Raw genomic sequence first — 15,759 nt, 5'->3', positions numbered from 1 at the left:
TTTTTAACAAGCAAAAATCAAAGTTAAGCTTGTGTTAAGAAAAATGGGTATGACTTGAATTTCTAATGGAGACTATTTTCTTTCAGGAATGCACCAGAGTAGTTCTGCCCTTACTTTTGGGGAAAATAATTAGTTACTTTGAAGACCCCAAAGTTTCTGATGCTTTGTATGAAGCCTACATCTGTGCTGCAGTGCTGAGCGCCTGTGTGCTCCTGTGGGCCATTCTGCACCACTTGTGCTTCGATTATTTTCAGCGTGTGGGGATGAGGCTTAGAGTGGCCATGTCCCATATGATCTACTGCAAGGTAAGTGTCACTTGGTACCACACTGTGTACCTCCTCTGAAGCATCAGAAGTGTTTTATAACTGGCATCATTGATGTTTTACTAGAGAAGCTTGCTATTTGCATCAAGTCAAGTTTGTTGTCATTTAAGCAAACTTTACCAATATATAACAAAAAGTTTTTGAGAGCAAGTCAAGGCCACCTTTGATAAATTTTATCTATAGGCTGTTACATAATACCCACTAAATTTATAATGAAATCTAATAAAAAGATAAGTATCAAAAGTATCTAGTTGATTTTCAATGATTTCCCTGCCTAAATCACAGTGGTATTTATGGAAATTTTGTTATTGTTGATCATTAAAACCTTCATTTACATCAAATTTATGTTTAAAAATGAGTTTTAGTGATTGGATCTATAACATTAAATCTAGGAAACAAGAATGTATTTGAGAAAGTTTATGATTGTATTTTTGAATTACCCATTTAATCATATTCAATATAATTGTTTCAACTAAAAATATATATGGGCTCCCCTGGTGGCTCAAATGGTAAAGAGTCTGCCCGCAATGCAACAGACCCGGGTTCAATCGCTGAGTTAGGACAATCCCCTGGAGAAGTAAATGGCAACCCACTTCAGTATTCTTATCTGGAAAATCCCATGGATAGAGGAGTTTGGTGGGCTACAGCCCATGGGGTCACAAAGAGTTAGACATGACTAAGTGACTAACACTTTCACTTTCAAAAAAAAAAAATATATATATATATATAAATGGAATCTATGCCAAAAAAAGATTCACTGTATTCTACAGTTAAGATTACTCTTAATGATATTAAAGAAAATAGTTGGATATTCATGACAAAGCTTGAAATTTTCCATTGGTTTTAGTAATTTTGGAGAGCATTTGTTGCTGTTCATTCAAGTTATTTTCTTAAAACAAATATTTCCTTTTTTCTTTAATAAAGATTATAGGTTTTTTGTTTTTTTTGTTTTTTTTGCTGCACTGAATGGAGTGTGGGATCTGTTCACCAACCAGGGACTGAGCACAGGCCCAAGGCAGTAAAAGCACTGAGGCCTAACCACTAAACCTTTCCTGCATTATAGCACTTCTAGTAAGACCTATGCTGATGTGTTCAGTGACTTTATATTGAGACATGCCATTAACATTATTCCACAGTTTACTCTGATCTTAAATGATATAAAAGGAGTAAGGATTTCAGATGTCTTTACAAAGGAATTGACACAAATACACTGTGTCAGTAATTGAAGGGCCCTTTGTAAACTTGATCCTGGATACCTCTTTGCCCTGGGCTATTTGCTTTAAAAAAAATCCTTATTTAATGGTGTCGTGTTCTTGAAATTAGATCTTTAAGTGTTTTTGTTCCACACAAACAAAAAAAACTGTGGTAATGGATATGTTAATTGGTTTTATTACAGTAATCATTTCCTAATGTATATTTATATCAAAACATCAAAACCACAATGAGGTACCATTACACGCCAGTCAGGATGGCTGCTATCCAAAAGTCTACAAGCAATAAATGCTGGAGAGGGTGTGGAGAAAAGGGAACCCTCTTACACTGTTGGTGGGAATGCAAACTAGTACAGCCACTATGGAAAACAGTGTGGAGATTTCTTAAAAAACTGGAAATAGAACTGCCATATGACCCAGCAATCCCACTTCTGGGCATACACACTGAGGAAACCAGATCTGAAAGAGACACGTGCACCCCAATGTTCATCGCAGCACTGTTTATAATAGCCAGGACATGGAAGCAACCTAGATGCCCATCAGCAGATGAATGGATAAGGAAGCTGTGGTACATATATACCAAGGAATATTACTCAGCCGTTAAAAAGAATTCATTTGAACCAGTTCTAATGAGATGGATGAAACTGGAGCCCATTATACAGAGTGATGTAAGCCAGAAAGATAAAGAACATTACAGCATACTAACACATATATATGGAATTTAGAAAGATGGTTACGACAACCCTATATGCAAAACAGGAAAAGAGACACAGAAGTACAGAACAGACTTTTGAACTCTGTGGGAGAAGGTGAGGGTGGGATGTTTTGAAAGAACAGCATGTATATTATCTATGGTGAAACAGATCACCAGCCCAGGTGGGATGCATGAGACAAGTGCTCGGGCCTGGTGCACTGGGAAGACCCAGAGGAATTGGGTGGAGAGGGAGGTGGGAGGGGGGATCAGGATGGGGAATACGTGTAACTCTATGGCTGATTCATATCAATGTATGACAAAACCCACTGGAAAAAAAAATAAAGGAAAAAAAAAACATCATGTTTTACACCATAAACATATATAGTTTTTATTTTAAAAGTCCTCATTGAAAGCTAAAAACAAAACATTTAAATTGAAATTATCACCACTTTTACTTGGTTGCTCCTTACCTAGAGCTTCTGTTTCTTGGGAGTACTTGTCCTGGTGAAATGAAGGATTACTTCTCCTCATCTTCCCTTGAGCAAAGTGTTGTTAACCTCAGGGCTGTGTGAACTCAGAGCCCTGGAATCTCACTGTCTGTGTTTAGATACAGCATCTAAGCCAGTTTCCTCCTGGGTAATGTGGAAAGGGGAACAGTGACTGTACACTCTAGTCAGAGGTCTGGTTTGTCATTCATCATCATCTTTTTTTATTCTGTTGCATCAATTATTAGGAGACAAATACCCAGATTTCCTCATAAATTAGCTAGATGTTTATCTTTCTGGATCATGCTTAGTGCCCACAAAGAGGAAATTTCACCAACACAGCACAGTGAGAACCTTAAGTTAGGCTTGAGGTAATGGTTCAGTCAAAGCTGGCTCTTTGCGGCACAGGTGTTCCATTGTTCACCTGTTTTTCTTCCTCTTCCCACTGACACTTTGGAAAGTTGCTTTTGGAAAATCCAATCTGACTTGGCACATATGCGTGTGTGAATGTACATATCTCTCAAGGTGTTTTATTTGCCAGCTTGATTATTCTTGAAAAGATTGTCCCTGTATCAAATCAATAATTATTGGGATTAAACTATGGTCATAACCTGAAGTAGTTCCAGAAACATGGGAAAGGCAAATTTCTTCATGCATAGCCTTGCATCTAGAGTCCTGCTGGGGTACAGAAATAAGACACTTCTTCTTTGCAGGTTACAGGTGGGCTGATTCCTTAGGGCCAAGCTTGTGCTGCCAAGTGGCTCTGAAAGGCCCCTCTGAATGTTTGTGGTTCATGCTCAGGCCCCATCTCCTGATCCTGGGGAGGAATCAGATTAAGGTATTAAAAATGGAATGGCTGCTCAGCTCATAGTTGTAGTTTATCTACACCATGGATTCCGGGCTTAGGCACGTCTCAAGGAAATCTCTAAGGCTGCACATCTGCTGCTCCTAAAATGGCCCATTCAGTATTTCATGCTCTTTTGAGCTGAATTTTGATCTTGTGGGAGGGATCATATGTAAAATGACTTGTCATTTATTTATATTTCTACAGCTTCAGTAAAATTACTTTTGAGCATTGATTTTTAAAAACTATGATAAAATATATACAACATAAAATTTACCATTTAACTCATTTTAAGTGCACCATTTATTGACATTAGGTACATTCACCTGGTTGTGGAAACATCACCACTATTCATCTCCAGAACTTTTCATCTTCCCAAGTGAACTTCTGCAACCATTAAACACTAACTCCCCAGACTAGTCCCCCCCACAGCCATCACCATTCTGCTTCTTTCTATGAGTCTGACTATTCTAGATGCCTCATATAAGTGGAATCATACAATGTTTGTCATCTATTTTACATATGGTAATATACATGTTTCAGTGCTATTCTCTCAAATCATCCTACTCTCGCCTTCTCCCACATAGTCCAAAAGTCTGCTTTTTACATCTGTGTCCCTTTTGCTGTCTTGCATATAGGATCATCACTACCATCTTTCTAAATTCCACATATATGTGTTAATATGCTGTAGTGGCGTTTCTCTTTCCAACTTACTTCACTGTATAATAGGCTCAAATTTCATCCACTTCATTAGAACTGACTCAAATGCATTCCTTTTTATAGCTGAATAATATCCCGTTGTGCATATGTACCACGGCTTTCTTATCCATTCGTCTGCTGATGGACATCTAGGTTGCTTCCATGTCCTAGCTATTGTAAACAATGCTGCAGTAAACATTGGGCACTCTTGCAATTCTGGTTTCCTCAGTGTGTATGCCCAGCAGTGGGATTGCTGGGTTGTATGACAGTTCTATTTCCAATTTTTTTTTATGCTAATTTGGCCAAATCCCAGGAAACTGAGAGTGCACCTGTCTCTGTCTATTAAAGGTACAGGCAGCCACCTCTGTCTCTCACTTAATGCACTAGAATCTTCGGCTGCACTCTGCCCTGCCCCCCACTGAGGACTGGGCTGAGCAAGCTATTCATGACTTCCTATGCCATGGAACTCACCAGAAGGGGACAAGACCCCAAGACTGAGGGAGTGTCTATACTGCCTGCTCCAGCTGGGCTGTGATTAGAGAGGTCTGCACAGGAGGTCATCAGACTCTGGCTGCTGCTGCTAAGTCGCTTCAGTCGTGTCCGACTCTGTGCAACCCCATAGACGGCAGCCCACCAGGCTCCTCCGTCCCTGGGATTCTCCAGGCAAGAATACTGGAGTGGGTTGCCATTTCCTTCTCCTATTTCCAATTTTTTAAGGAATCTGTACAACTCACTGTGGTTTGATTTGTATTTCTCTAATAATGAATGATGTTGAGCATGTTTCCTTTTCATGTGTTTATTAGACATCTGTATGTCGTCTTTGGAGAAATCCCTGTTTAGTTCTTTGGCCCACTTTTGATTGAGTTGTTCATTTTTTCTGGTATTGAGCTGCATGAGCTGATTGTATATTTTGGAGATTGATTCTTTGTCAGTTGTTTCATTTGCTATTATTTTCTCCCATTTGGATGGCTGCCTTTTCACCTTGCTTATAGTTTCCTTCATTGTGCAAAAGCTTTTAAGTTTAATTAGGTTCCATTTATTGATTTTCAGTATTCTGCAAGGTGGTTCATAGAGGATCTTGCTGTGATTTATGTCAGAGTGTTTTGCATAATTGTTCTTTTAAGAGTTTTATAGTTTCTGACCTTACATTTAGATCTTTAATCCACTTAGAGTTTATTTTTGTGTATGGTGTTAGATAGTGTTCTAGTTTTATTCTTTTACACATGGTTGACCAGTTTTCCCAGCACTACTTGTTAAAAAGATTGTCTTTTCTCTACTGTATATTTTGCCTCCTTTGTCAAAGATAAGGTGTCCGTAGATGTGTGGATTTATCTCTAGGCTTTCTATTTTGTTCCATTGCTATATATTTCTGTTTCCTGTGCCAGTACCATACTGTCTTGATGACTGTAGCTTTGTAGTATAGTCTGAAGTCAGAAAGGTTGATTCCTCCAGTTCCATTCTTCTTTCTCATTATTGCTTTGTCTATTTGAGGTTTTTTTGTGTTTCCATACAAATTGTGAAATTATTTGTTCTAGTTCTGTGAAAAATACCATTGGTAGCTTGATAGGGATTGCACTGAATCTGTAGATTGCTTTGGGTAATATACTCATTTTCAATATACTGATTCTTCTAATTCATGAACATGGTGTATTTCTCCATCTATATGTGTCCTCTTTGATTTCTTTCATTGGTGTGTTATATTTTTCTATATATACATCTTTTGTTTCCTTAGGTAAATTTATCCCTAAGTATTTTATTCTTTTTTTTTTTTTTTTTTGGCATTTCTTTTCCATGCGGATGGTCTTAATCCCTGTCTCCTGTACAATGTCACAAACCTCCGTCCATGGTTCATCAGGCACTCTGTCTATCAGATCTAGTCCCTTAAATCTATTTCTCACTTCCACTGTATAATCATAAGGGATTTGATTTAGGTCATACCTGAATGGTCTAATGGTTTTCCCTACTTTATTCAATTTAAGTCTGAATTTGGCAATAAGGAGTTCATGATCTGAGCCATAGTCAGCTCCCGGTCTTGTTTTCGCTGAATGCACAGAGCTTCTCCATCTTTGACTGCAAAGGATATAATCAGTCTGATTTCAGTGTTGACCATCTGGTGATGTCCATGTGTACAGTCTTCTCTTGTGTTGTTGGAAGAGTGTGTTTGCTATGACCAGTATGTTCTCTTGGCAAAACTCTCTTAGCCTTTGCCCTGTGTCATTCTGTACTCCAAGGCCAATTTGCCTGTTACTCCAGGTGTTTCCTGACTTCCTACCTTTGCATTACAGTCCTCTTTAATGAAAAAGACATCCTTTGGGGGTGTTCTAAAAGGTCTTTTAGGTCTTCATAGAACCGTTCAACTTCAGTTTCTTCAGCATTACTGGTTAGGGCATAGACTTGGATTACCGTGATATTGAATGGTTTGCCTTGGAAATGAACAGAGATCTTTCTGTCGTTTTTGAGATTACATCCAAGTACTGCATTTTGGACTCTTTTGTTGACCATAATGGCTACGCCATTTCTTCTAAGGGATTCCTGCCCACAGTAGTAGATATAACGGTCATCTGAGTTAAATTCACCCATTTCAGTTCATCTTAGTTTGCTGATTCCTAGAAGGTTGACATTCACTCTTGCCATCTCCTGTTTGACCACTTCCAATTTGCCTTGATTCATGGACCTAAAATTCCAGGTTCCTATGCAATATTGCTCTTTATAGCATCAGATCTTGCTTCTATCACCAGTCCCATCCACAACTGGGTATTGTTTTTGCTTTGGCTCCATCCCTTCATTCTTTCTGGAGTTATTTCTCCACTGATCTCCAGGAGCATGTTTGGCACCTACCAACCTGGGGAGTTCATCTTTCAGTATCATATCTTTTTGCCTTTTCATACTATTCATGGGGTTCTCAAGGGAAGAATACTGAAGTGGTTTGCCATTCCCTTCTCCAGTGTTCTACATTCTGTCAGACTTCTCCACCATGACCCATCCATCTTGAGTGGACCCACACAGCATGGCTTAGTTTCATTGAGTTAGACAAGGCTGTGGCCCAGGTGATCAGATTGGCTAGTTTTCTGTGATTATGGTTTCAGTGTGTCTGCCTTCTGATGCCCTCTGGCAACACCTACCATCTTACCTGGGTTTCTCTTACCTTGGATGTGGGGTATCTCTTCACAGCTGCTCCAGCAAAGTGCAGCCACTGCTCCTTACTTTGAATGAGGGGTATCTCCTCAGGGCCACCCCTCCTGACCTTGAACATGGAGTAGCTCCTCTCGGCCCTCCTGCACTCCTGCAGCAGATGCTCCTTGGATGTGGGGTTGCTCCTCTTGGCCGCCTCCCCTGACCTTGGGCTGTGGGGTAGCTCGTTCCTCTCGTCCGCGCTTCTGGGCAGTCTGTCGCGGCTGTGCTTACAAATAGCTGTGAAAAGAAGAGAAGCGGGAAGCAAAGGAGAAAAGGAAAGACATTCCCATCTGAATGCAGAGTTCCAGAGAATAGCAAGGAGAAATAAAAAAGCCTTCCTCAGTGATCAATGCAAAGAAATAGAGGGAAACAACAGAATGGGAAAGACTAGAGATCACTTCAAGATAATTAGAGATACCAAGGGAACATTTCATGCAAAGATGGGCTCAATAAAGGACAGAAATGGTATGGACCTAACAGAAGCAGAAGATATTAAGAAGACGTGGCAAGAATACACAGAAGAACTGAACAAAAAAGATCGTCATGACCCAGATAATCATGATGGTGTGATCACCCACCTAAAGCAAGACATCCTGGAATGTGAAGTCAAGTGGGCCTGAGAAAGCATCACTATGAACAAAGCTAGTGAAGGTGATGGAATTCCAGTTGAGCTACTTCAAATCCTGAAAGTTGATGCTGTGAAAGTGCTGCACTCAATATGGCAGCAAATTTGGGAAACTCAGCAGTGGCCACAGGACTGGAAAAGGGCAGTTTTCATTCCAACCCCAAAGAAAGGCAATGCCAAAGAATGCTCAAACTACCACACAATTGCACTCATCTCACACGCTAGTAAAGTAATGCTCAAAAGTCTCCAAGCTAGGCTTCAGCAATACATGAACTGTGAACTTCCAGATGTTCAAGTTGGTTTCAGAAAAGGCAGAGGAACCAGAGCTCAAATTGCCAACATCTCCTGGATCATCAAAAAAGCAAGAGAGTTCCAGAAAAACACCTATTTCTGCTTTATTGGCTATGCCAAAGCCTTTGACTGTGTGGATCACTATAAACTGTGGAAAATTCTGAAACAGATGGGATTACCAGACCATCTGACCTGTTGAGAAACCTGTGTGCAGGTCAGGAAGCAACAGTTAGAACTGGACATGGAACAACAGACTGGTTCCCAATAGGAAAAGGAATACATCAAGGCTGTATATTGTCACCCTGCTTATTTAACTTATATGCAGAGTACATCATGAGAAACTCTGGGCTGGAAGAAGCACAAGCTGGAATCAAAATTGCTGGGAGAAATATCAATAACCTCATGTATGCAGATGACACCATCCTTATGGCAGAAAGGGAAGAGGAACTAAAAAGCCTCTTGATGAGAGTGAAAGAGGAGAGTGAAAAAGTTGGCTTAAAGATTAACATTCAGAAAAATATGATCATGGCATCTGGTCCCATCACTTCATGGGAAATAGAGGGGGAGACAATGGAAACAATGTCAGACTTTATTTATTTGGGCTCCAAAATCACTGCAGATGGTGATTGAAGCCATGAAATTAAAAGACGCTTACTCCTTGGAAGGAAAGTTATGACCAGCTAGACAGCATGTTAAAAATCAGGGGCATTACTTTGCCAACAAAGGTCCATCTGGTCAAGGCTATGGTTTTTCCAGTGGTCATGTATGGATGTGAGAGTTGGACTGTGAGGAACGCTGAGCACCGAAGAATTGATGCTTTTGAACTGTGGTGTTGGAGAAGACTCTTGAAAGTCCCTTGGACTGCAAGGAGATCCAACCAGTCCATCCTAAAGGAGATCAGGACTGGGTTTTCATTGGATGGACTGATGCTGAAGCTGAATGTCCAATACTTTGGCCACCTCATGTGAAGAGTTGACTCATTGGAAAAGACCCTGATGCTGGGAGGAATTGGGGGCAGGAGGAGAAAGGGCCGACAGAGGTTGAGATGGCTGGATGGCATCACTGACTCAATGGGCATGAGTTTGAGTAGACTCCGGGAGTTGGTGATGGACAGGGAGGCCTGGCATGCTGCAATTCATGGGGTCACGAAGAGTCGGACACGACTGCTCGACTGACCTGAACTGAAAAGTGACTTGTTATCACCACAGGAGTCCAGCTCAGTATCTTTTTCTCATTTCAGGCACTTCGCCTGAGTAACTTGTCCATGAGGAAGACCACCACAGGTCAGATAGTCAACCTGCTGTCCAACGATGTGAAAAGATTTGATCAGGTAAGCTGCCCCTGAGTGATCCTCTTCCACTTTCAGTCCTTCTCACTGGGTTTAGCTTATGGTTGATGCCAGATACCTGTGTTTGCTCTTCAACAGGATTTGTTGAGTATCTAAAACAAGAGTTCTCTTTATCCAACTCTCATTTCCTCTGTGTGCAACTTAGATGTAATAATGTGTGTAGTCCATAGATGAGAAAAAAAAAATTTTTTTTCTGAGATAATCTATGGCATACTTCAGTAATAGGCAGCAGTGTTCTTCCCCAGCTTAATTTGTGTCCCTAGGGGTCCTCCTGGCATGGACCTTCTGGACACATGGTGTTGGTGTTGCAACCTGACCTGTATTCCTCCTCCTCTGGATGATGAAGGCCTGTGATCAGGGATTGTTTCCCACTCTCCCCTGCCCCCCCCCCCACCCCCCGGTTCAGTGCCTTCTGCATAGGGAGCCTACGAGGAATAATGCCAAGTGGGTGGTCCCCAGCCAGACACAACCTCTTCTCTGCTATCTCACCACACTCTTTTTATCCATATAGCTTATGAGTAGATCATGTAACCCAGGGTGTTGCAGCTGTTGCTCAGATCTGTATTGCACTAGACACTTGTCTTTAAATTATTCATTCATCAAACATGAAGTAAGATCCCCCTACCCACTTTCAGGGATGAATACTATTCCTTTTCTGGAGAAGGTACAGCCTGTCAGGAAGATAAATACACAAGTAGTTATTGGAGAATGTGGTAGGTACCATAAAATAGGCTTTCCTGGGATGCTAGGGAGAGATGGGGGATGAATTTTGGGACAGAGAGTTTGGGGAAGCCCTGAGCTCATATGTAGTGTCAACAAAATCAACATTTTCCTTCAAGCTGCTGGTCTGGATGTCCCTGGATGTCCCTGAAGCCAGCCCTGTGCTGCCCCAGAGCAGCGTCATCTGGGGTAGATGCTTGAGTTTCTGCTTCAGCAGATTTAAAACCCACCGAGATCATTCCCGTTTAGGTTCCTGTCTATTCTTTCCAAGCATATTATTTCTATAATGGGTCCTTACTGGTTTTGTTTTCATACCATCCTAAGAAGGCTTTGTCTTTCTCTTTTAAGGTAATGACGTTTTTGCACTACCTGTGGGTGGGGCCGCTACAGGCTATTGCAGTGACGGCCCTGCTCTGTATGGAAATAGGAATATCATGTCTTGTTGGGATGGCAGTTCTCATTATTCTTCTGCTGGTGCAAAGCTGCTTTGGGAAATTGTTTTCATCACTCCGGTAAGAGAAACACTGATTTAAAAAATTGATGATGTGTAACTGGTAGCATCCACAGTCTGCTTGATGCTTTCATTCAAAAACAACAATAAAAAATGCCTTCTTCTGTCTCTTCATTGCATGTGTTGTAGATGCTTCAGACTTAGCCAGTAGAAGCTCCAGCCTCGAGCTGAAGGCTGACCTTTAAGGGGAAAAGTGACATTTGCCAACTTTTCCCAACATTGTAACTGAATAAATAGTGTCTTTAAGCAGAATTCACTGATGTCAAAGTTATTTAAACATTATTAGAGGTACTAATACTTTTATATAATATACAGGACCTTTTCTAGCTACATATATTTTTGTTATGTTTGTGTTAGAGCCATTTTCAGGTATGTATGTTTTTGTCTTGTTTATAATTCAGTGTTTTTAATTATCCAGTGTCCGAAGGGCAATTATGTCTTGATTATGTCTTTATAAAGCCCCATAGTCCCAGCAGTAAATGTAATAGATAAGTGGCTGGTGATGAAGAGCCTAATGGTAATGAGTTACACCTGAAGCAGGTCACAGAGAGCTGGAGGTGGGTCATTGTTTAGGTAGTCAGGTGATGGAGATGTTGTGTTGTTTGAAGTACATTGAGGGTTGTTTGTTGGTGCCTGTATGTGTATTTTTCTATGCTTGGAATTTCCTTTGCTCTCTTTGCTGTGGAGAGATGTTCCTTATCCTCTGAAGCCCTGTTCTAATGCTACCGGGTCTCTGAAGCTTTTCTTGCTCTCCTTTCCCAGTGGAATTAACAGTTCCATCTTATTTGCCCCCAGCACTATAATCCTATTTTATTACAGCACAGACACTATCTTCCTGTTAGAGTCAAGGTCTTTTCTGCCTTCCTTGCCCAGTTGTGACCTCCTTGAGCAGACAGTCTGTATCTGTTTCATTTCAGGACTTTATTATACATTACTACAAGTTTTCTAAGTTATGTGTTGAATTTGGCTGAATGTTTGAATTTCTAATTGAAATCTCTCTCTCTCTCTTTTTTTTTTTTTTCATTTCTCCAATTGTACATTTGTCTGTGTTTTCAGCTCAAAAGAGCTGTAGGGAATCATTGGATCCCTGTTCTCTGCTTGTGCCCCCTGCTGCTGCTATGGAAAGCTGGGCTGTGATCACTAAGGTTCATCTCTCACGTCTGTCCCCTCAGGAGTAAGACTGCAGCTCTCACAGACGACAGGATCAAGACCATGAGTGAAGTCATAACTGGCATCAGAACAATAAAAATGTATGCTTGGGAAAAGTCATTTATAGACCTTATTACCAGATTGAGAAGGTAAGTTTTTATTTATATCGTCACATTTTGTGCTTTTTTATTTCCTATTTTTACTGAATGAATTTAGGAGCCTTACCAAGTTTTCACATTAATGTAAACTTAACTATACACCACTCCCATATGTGGCAGTGGGGTTAAGTAGAATAGGGGGAACATAATTTTAACCTGCTCTCCCATTTACCATATATATGTGTATATATATATAGCCACACCAGATGGCTTGCGGAATCTTAGTTCCAGGGATTGAACTCAGGCCCTAGGCAATGAAAGTGTGGAGTCCTAACCACCAGGGAATTTTCTCATTTACTATGTTCTTAAAGGGGGAAAAAAAAATATATATATATATATATATGTGTGTATATATATATATATATATGCTTCTTACTTATACAGAAATGAAATTCATAATATTTCTTATAAGCAATAATTGTAAAATTTTAGTATTTGAGATGATATTTAAACTAAAGCTGTAATTTATGTTAATGTAGTACAAAGGGGAGATTGTAAAGGTTGGGTATAACTGGATCAGGCCCAACTTTATGAATCAGTAGTTTTCATTCCAAACAGCCATGGAAATATTGGTTTTTTTTTAATTGTAATTGTTTTTATTTTTAGATAATCATAGATTCATATGCAGTTGCTTATAGTACAGGGACCTCCCATGTATCCACTGCTTAGCTTCCTTCAGTGGTAATTTCTAGAAACACTATAGTGCAATATTGCAACAGGATGTTAACACAACTATACAGGGAAGATACAAAATATTTTCATCAGGACCAGGATTACACATGTTGCCCTTCTATAGCACACCTACTTCTCTTCTGTCCCTACCACATCCTTAACCCCTGTCAATCACTAGTCTGGTCTCTATTTCTATAAGTTTGTCATTTTTAAAGAATGTTATCTAAATAGTACCATACAGAATGTTACCATTTTTGATTGATCTTATTCACTAAGAAGAATTTCCTAGAGACTCATCCAAGTTGTTTCATGTATAAGTAGCTGGTTCCTTTTATTGTTGAGTAGCATTCCTTGAAAATACTGGGTTTTTACTTGCTTTATGTCTATAGAATTTGTTTCATCTTTCAGTTAAATATCTGATGAGTGTTCGTACTTGAGCCCAGGGTGCTGGGAATTCTCTGGCTGCTCCCTGTCACCTCTCACTGTGCACCTTTGTGGGGCCCCTCCCTCTTCTGGGGATACATTCCCATCTCCCTTCTTCTCTGGCCTCCACCAGCCCTGACTGACTCCAGCTCATCTCGGGTTCCATGTGTCTGTGACTTGCCCTGACTCCACTGCCCTGGGTTACACGTCTCTGCTCTGTACTCCTTCAGGGGCTGTGCTGGCTGCCTGTGTCTAATGTCTTGGTGTCTCACAATTTGGGGATTGCATATTCTCTCCCCCAACAAGTTCAGGAGCTCCTGGGGAGACAGGATTTGTCTTAGACCTTCTCAAGGTACCTGGCACAAGACTTGTGATTACAAATGCTTGTTGACTGAATATTCAAATCCAATCTGATTGACCCAAAATGTTTAAAAGTGTGACATTAAGGACACTTTTAGTTGGAAGAGTGAAGTGGTGATGCAGTGTGTGGTCCTGGTGTCAGGGCAGACCCCTGGGTGTGCCCTGTGTAGTGTCTCCCTGACGTGAGGGATGGTTTATCTGAATCTGTGTCCACTGCCTAGAAAGGGGCCACTCACCCAGGGCACTGAATCCATGGGTTGATGTTGGTGTTCTTTTTAAAACCTATTTCCTACTCTTTTCCAGGAATGAAATTTCCAAGATTCTGAAAAGTTCCTACCTTAGAGGAATGAATTTGGCAATTTTTTTTGCTGCCAGCAAAATCATGATTTTTATCACCTTCATCATTGCTGTTGTCCTTGACAACCGGATCACAGCCAGTCGAGTGTTTCTGGTGGTGATGCTGTTCGAGACTGTGAGGTTTACAGGCACCCTCTACTTCCCCATGGCCATCGAGAAGGTGTCAGAGACCGTTGTCAGCATCAAAAGAATCAAGGTTTGATGAAAAGCAATTTTTTTTTTTTTAGTTGTAGGTGAACTTTATGCACAATATCTTATTTGGTGTCACTGTGTGCCAGTTTGGTGACATTTAACTCTCAGTGCCAAAGCTGGCAATCTTTCCAAAATGTCATACATAGTCCCCTCTCTCCTTATATAGAGCACATTACAAATATTAATAAGATCCCTGCTGGTTTATGGGCAGCAGTAGCAGTGGCACAGGCTCTTGATGTGCAGTGGTGACTGAAGGGTGATTAAAATGTCTAAAAGCAGGAGCAGCAAACAGATTGCATCTCCTACTCTGACTGGAACAATGAGGTAGTGACTGCACATTCCGGGTGTGAACAGGATTCTTCTCTGATCCGGGAGGGGAGGAGATTGCTGAGAGGTCCTTGTTCTCTGGGCAAGAAGAGTAGCCACAGATTCACTCAGTTCTCTGTGTTTAAAAATGTGTTCTTTCCTCCATAGATGCTTCTTTTCTTGATTGCTGAGCTTGCCTTTTGGATCTGCCTTTTCATCCTTGTTCCCTTTTCACTTTCTGCTTAATCCTATCTCTAGCTGCCCTCTTCCTTTCAAATTTGTGATTCTTATCATACCCACTGTCTCCTTTTTCTAAGAGTGTCTAAATTTCCAAGGGCAAATAATTTACATCATCAAGACAAAGACTCGGCACACAGTAGGTGCTCAATTATTCATGTCTTTATGAGCAGGTCTAAAATGAGGATAAATTGGCACTGTGACCTGACCTTGGCATGAGTTTGAGTGTCTGGGCTTTACAAAAAGTCTAATTTGTTTTGTTCTTACTTTCTTACAGTGATGGATGGGCTGTTAATAGCTCTTTAGTGAAGTTAGATCACTCTGGTTGTGATTATATTTTATTTTGGGGTCTTGTCATCAAAGCTGATTTTTTTATCATTAGCTTTCTCTACTGTAAACAGCTATTACCCATAAAACAGATGAATCATGTGGGTTCAGTTCTGGTCGCCTGAGTTTATCATTCTCCCAGAGTAGGCTCAAATTTATGTCCACTGAGTCGGTGGTGCCATCCAACCATCTCACCCTCTGTTGCCTCCTTCTCCTCCTGCCCTCAATCTTTCCCAGCATCAGGGTCTTTTCCAGTGAGTCAGCTCTTTGTATCAGGTGGCCAAAGTATTAGAGCTTCAACTTCAGCATCAATCCTTCCAATGAATATTCAGGGTAGATTTCCTTTAGGATTTACTGGTTTGATCTCTTTGCTATCCAAGGGACTTTCAAGAGTCTTCTCCAGCACCACAGTTCAAAAGCATCAGTTATTCGGTGCTCAGTCATCTTTATGGTCCAACCCTCATCCGTACATGACTACTGGAAAAACCATAACTTTGACTATGTGGACCTTTGCCAGCAAAGTGATGCCTCTGCTTTTTAATGAGCTGTTTAGGTTGGTCATAGCTTTTCTTCCAAGGAGCAAACGTCTTTTAATTTCATATCTGCAGTGATTTTGGAGCCCAAAAAGTAAAGTCTCTCACTGCTTCCAGTTT

At 40.7% G+C, this 15,759-nt stretch overlaps 1 protein-coding gene across 1 annotated transcript in view; it reads left to right on the top strand.

Moving 5' to 3' along the window:
• LOC122686753 (ATP-binding cassette sub-family C member 4-like) overlaps window positions 1–15,759 on the top strand; it is a 119,530-nt gene that overhangs the window by 16,623 nt on the left and 87,148 nt on the right. Inside the window, 5 exon segments of the mRNA XM_043891995.1 lie at window positions 87–305; window positions 9,587–9,676; window positions 10,763–10,926; window positions 12,098–12,223; window positions 13,991–14,240. Of these exon segments, the coding sequence (XP_043747930.1) occupies window positions 87–305; window positions 9,587–9,676; window positions 10,763–10,926; window positions 12,098–12,223; window positions 13,991–14,240 (849 nt within the window).

This window comes from Cervus elaphus, chromosome 30 (genome assembly GCF_910594005.1).
Source record: "Cervus elaphus chromosome 30, mCerEla1.1, whole genome shotgun sequence".
NCBI lineage: Eukaryota > Metazoa > Chordata > Mammalia > Artiodactyla > Cervidae > Cervus > Cervus elaphus.
Note: the sequence above shows the minus strand (reverse complement) of the source record. Positions and strands in the feature narration are given on the sequence as shown.